General features: G+C 38.3%; 1 protein-coding gene across 1 annotated transcript; it reads right to left on the bottom strand.

Annotated features, from left to right (window-relative positions):
* Positions 1-374: 374 nt before the first annotated feature.
* LOC143863746 (peroxidase N-like) lies at positions 375-4,141 on the bottom strand. Its single transcript, XM_077374506.1, has 4 exons — positions 3,846-4,141; positions 2,765-2,947; positions 1,929-2,094; positions 375-1,236 (listed from the first exon to the last, which is right to left on the bottom strand). The coding sequence occupies exons 1-4, from the start codon at positions 4,062-4,064 to the stop codon at positions 818-820; spliced, it is 987 nt and encodes a 328-aa protein (XP_077230621.1). The 5' UTR covers positions 4,065-4,141; the 3' UTR covers positions 375-817.
* Between the last annotated feature and the right edge of the window lie 1,105 nt (positions 4,142-5,246).

The raw sequence follows: 5,246 nt of genomic DNA, 5'->3' as shown, positions 1-5,246 counted from the left end.
GTTGGGATGATCCTATAAATCTGATTTTTTGTAGACACCCTATCTATGTGAGGGCCTTTAAAATAGATGGCTTGGATCACCCAAACAATGTGGGCCCCCACTGTATTTAAGGCTAGTGTGTAGAGAACTCTCTACACATATGTGTAGGAACCGTTTTCTCTTATATGTTAGTTTTAAGTTTTAACTATGATAACTCTGTTAAAAACAAAGTAAAACGTTCATAAGATTTTAAGACCAAATGAATAGCAAATATAGGTGGCTCTGAGGGAGATTATTGAGATTCAAGAGAAATGCCAAATACACAAAGAATGAATGCCAAGTTATTTTACTACTAAAAGGACTTCAAATTTCACTAAAATGACTTAGAAGAAAACTTTGTTCTTAACTTCACAAATAGATTATATTTATAGATGTAAGCAAATTATAAGATTCCAAACAACATTAACCACTTTGGTTGTAGTTCTCATGAGACATTTAGATGACACAACCAACTACATATAACTCCAAGTAAGACTACTAGATAAACAAACCTAACAAAATGAACTCTAGAGACCATTTTCAATACATAATAATTATCCTGCAACACTATAAAAACACTTCACTTGCTAAGATACATTAATTTTCATTTACCAGATTCCAACAATGCACGTCCACTGTCATCCTCCTTTACCAAACTTCATAGAAACACAGAACATGGATACTTTGTTATAGGATATGTTTATAAGTACAGCCTGATAACATCTGACTTACATATATTAGAATTTTTCCAAACGGGCTAAATGTAACATCTTCCAAAGGGTAAGAACTGTTTCCAATTTCAGTTCACCACCCTGCAGTTTATACGTATCTGCCCATCTGACCCGGTTAGAGGACTTATATTCCCCATCTTTATCATGGAGTTGGCAAAGTTGCTGAAGAAAAGGCCGGAGTTATTGCTGTAATCTTGGACGATTGATTTGGTGGTAGAAACGGCGTCGACACTTGAGAACAAAACCTGGTCAGAGGTGAGAAGGCCCTTTCCATTGAGCAAGTTTTTGTAGTAGTGGTTGTCAAACAAATCGGTGGAGTTCCGATCAAGAGCAGTGGTCTTGTTGCCATCACCATTCTGTGGGCAGAAACTCTGCAAATCCGTAACCATGTTGGTGTCCATGGTAGTGTCCGGGGCACCCGTGTCAGAGAAATTGAACAACCTCGTGCTGAAGGTGGCACACTTTGCGAATCCAATGGTGTGGGCGCCTACACACATATTCAGACAACCATATAAATTGTTGGCCCCAATTGGACGGATCGATTATATAGTGGTTTGATCGAAAGAACAAGGTAAAGGAGCTTGGGAGATACATGGTCAAAGGGCCCGTACGTGTAGAGCCTCACTAAAACACAAATGAACACCGAAATAAAAGACTTATATATATCAAAACAACTTAAAAGTGACATGGTGTTCTGTCCCCCTTTTCCTTAGAATCTCTACACTTATTCTCCCCTAAACCTTTACCCTTCAAGCTTACCTTTGAATCGTACCCTTGAATCTTTAAGCTTAATTACCCTTGAAGCTTCTCTTTAAGCTTAGAAATTCTACACAAATCACTTCATACGACACTCCTAAAATAGCTAAATAGTTTAAACACTTTCTTGTAGTCTCCATGAGTCCTTTAGGTATCATAAGCAACATCATAGGAACTCCCTATTTAAGCCTAGACATTAAGGAGCTCTAGAAAACATAAAATGACACTTCCATTTTCAAGACGTAATAACTATCCTAAAAATACCACAAAGGCTTTTCACAAACCAATAAACATTGATTTTGATTTACAATTTCCAACATAAATTGGATCATTATTCAAATTCTAATAGTTTTCGCGCATGGAGAGAGAGAGAGAGAGAGAGAGAGAGAGAGAGAGAGAGAGAGAGAGAGAGAGAGAGAGCACCTGATAAAGTAACAACGTCTGTAATGTTGAGGCCAACGGCAGCGAATTTTGGAGTTATTTGAGTCAAGTTCTCAAAGGGGGTAGGAAGGCCAAGATTAGCTCCAGACTGGTTGGCCACTAATCCATCTCTTCTTCCCAGGAGAACTTTCCAAGTAGGACCTCCGCTCTGCAAATCAATTAAAACTCTCAATAATCCCCATAATACTAATATGCCTTGTTATGAAAACCACTGATCTTGGTTTTGAAGGAAACACAAAACAAAATAGATAAACAAAAACTAGACACAGGAAAAAAGTTACTGATTGCCAAAGATTTATGTGGTTTTTCAGGTTGAGTGACTATATCCACAGGCGAAGGGGATCCTAGGGCTTTTACTATAATCAAAGATGAAAGGAAATTATAGCACTGGTAGGGAAGTTCAGTTTGGACCCTTGCCCCTAGGGATTTACTTTATAATGGCTTGGACACCCTTGATGGCTAGGTTTTAAGGGTGAGTTCTACCTTGGCCCCAACTGTCCCTTCAATTAAGTTCGAACACTTTAGATCCATTGGATAGTCCAGGCCCATTGACATCCCTACTCATGACCCCGGGGGGGGGGATTGAGCTAATGACAGCCCTCCCAAGACTTTCTTGGCTTTGGGAGGCCTCTGAAGGCTCTAGAGGGCCCTAAGAATAACATGGGATAACATTCAAGATAAACATAAAACCACTATTATTAATATTACTACTATTAGTATGGTGGTGAAGATTATCTTAATAACATGGAAATGAATTATTATTTTCCAAGACCCAAATGACCAATTAGATAAAAGTAAAGGGAAAAATGTCTACATACTAAGAGAGTGGAGTCTCTAGCCGCTATTGCCAGTATATCTGCACATGATACTACTCCACTGCATGCGCTCTCTACAGCACTCTTGATCGTGTCAACAACATCAAATCCTCTTGCAGAGTTCAAGTTAGCCCCAGCAAACTTCTCCCCGTCGGTGCCATCTAGAAGAACAGACCCATCACAACCCTGTACAGGAACGACACAAGAAAAAATAAGGTCACATTACCATCAAATATGTCTAATATGTATGTCACTGTAATAGACAAAAGAATCTTAAATCCTATGTAGTATTAAGCAAAAGGTATGTGGACAATTGCCACAACAATTGATGAGAACAGGAAAAAGGTTCCGATGAATCATCCTTTAGACCATAAATAACGTAGGGTGGGACAATAGAAATACACTTGCCATTAAAAAAAAACCAATAGAAATCCACTTATGGGATTGTTGGAAAGAGGAGGTCTAGATAATCCCATTGTGGAAGGAGACTCTCTAAATGTAATCGGTTGGCAAAATAGGAGGCATACTCCCCCTTGGAGGTTTGCTGAGTCGGTAGACGAGATTTTGGTCGGCAAATGGGGAGGCTTATAGGCTTGCTCGTGCAGGAGTTGATTGTCTGTCATTGGAGATATTCGATTTCCTTCCCCCTTGACATTCTTGGTTTCTCTTTTGTCCCTCACTATGTTCTTTTCCTCATTGCGTTCTCAACCCTTTCGGTTGTGAGACCATTTTTTTCATTAATAAATCATTACCAGTTAAAAAAAGAAGAAAAGACAAAGAAATCCACTCATGTCTTATAATAAGTGATAAAAGTACTTGTTAATTAAGCCAAGTTTATGACTCCTAAAGCATACCCACTTAAAAAGTCAATCAAGAAAGTAGCTTTAGTTTTAAAACCCCTCTAATTTTCTTCCCTTGATTTGAACATATATACTTCTAACATAACCTCCTTAATCTAGATTTTAATAAAAATTATAGGGAGGTTTCCAACAATACCCATGACACTTAGACATGCGAAGTTCATTAATACCTTCATCTCCAAAGTATTAAACACAACATAATTAAGCATGATATCTATACTCACATTTACAAAGCAGTCATGGAAGTGAAGACGAAGCAGAGAAGCCGCCATTCGAACTTCATTCACGATTGCTCTCTTAACCTCTCGGCGCACGATTTGGAGCAAAGTTGGGCATGTGGTATCATAGAAATTAGAGGTTAATTGGGATGTAGCTGTTATGCTTAAGCACAAGATTAGAGAAGCTACAAGCAAGAAAGGGCTACTAATGCTCTTCCCTTTCATCTTTATCTTGTCAAGTGACTTGGAGATTTTCAAATGGTCGAGGGGAAGAAGAAGTTATCTTGGGATGCATTGCCCTATCTTTGGAGGGGGATTTATAGCTATGAACTTAGTTAATTAAGCATTCATAAACATTATTTAAGCATTATCTATTGAACCAAGTGCTACGGGGTATGGTGGCTTGAGTTTGGACGTATATGAAACACACCAAGCTACCTAAGCAGCATTAGCCTTCTCGTGTAATCCTTTTGGATTTATAGATTTAATACTGCCGACGAGCCAGATGATTAACGCCTTGGTGATACTAATCTTTATTAATTTACACTAACATAAGCATACACAAAAACCACTAAAGCCTAGAAAAATGCTAGCTCTTGCTATCAGTATCGTGCACGATTCAACCGTGGCTGCCTGATTTAAATATTAAATTTTCATGTAATGGATGTACGTGTATACTGTATTATTATACTGAGGTTTCATATGATGCATGTGCCCAAGTGCAGTCCACTATTTTTCAGAAAGTAAAGTTGGGCCCACTTCTTAGGTTGACCCAAACCGTTCAATTGATGGGCCACAACGTAAATAGGCTTTACTCTGTGAATCATCTCATAGGATGATCCTAACCCTATGATCTGAAAAGGGATTGCACACCATCTGTTATTGGGCAGGGGGGGTTGTGTCAATAGGAATAGGAAACATATTCATTTTTGGGTTATGAGAGTGGTGAGGTGGCCAGAGAGAGAAAAGGTAGATGCTGAAAATCCTCTCAAGTCCTTAGACGTAGGCGCATTGCCGAACTATGTAAATCTTATTATGTTATGTACATCTACTTTGCTGAACATAAATCTTATTATGTTACGTACGTATATCTACTTTATTTTTTTTAATTGCTTTAGTGGATTGGTTTGGTTCCGAATTGCGTTCACAAATAGCAGACTTCATTTTTTTATCACTTCTCCAATTCATTGCTGTATACCATTCATGCTAATCCTACTTTACAATCTTTTGAGTTTTGTCTTGTACTGTGACTTCATTCTAGGTAGTGCTACAAACATGTATACTAATTTAAGCTTCTAATCCAAGAAAGCCAGTAGTTTGTTTTCTCTGTTACTTGCATGTGAAAGTCCTTCGTTTTGGTTTGGTGATGATAGAATACCATGAATGGGGTTAGGCATGAACCCACTC

The sequence above is a fragment of the Tasmannia lanceolata genome, unplaced genomic scaffold, assembly GCF_043159265.1.
Source record: "Tasmannia lanceolata isolate RefF3 unplaced genomic scaffold, GAP_Taslan_0.1 ptg000044l, whole genome shotgun sequence".
In the NCBI taxonomy this organism is placed as follows: domain Eukaryota; kingdom Viridiplantae; phylum Streptophyta; class Magnoliopsida; order Canellales; family Winteraceae; genus Tasmannia; species Tasmannia lanceolata.
This window is presented reverse-complemented; position numbering and strand designations above follow the sequence as displayed.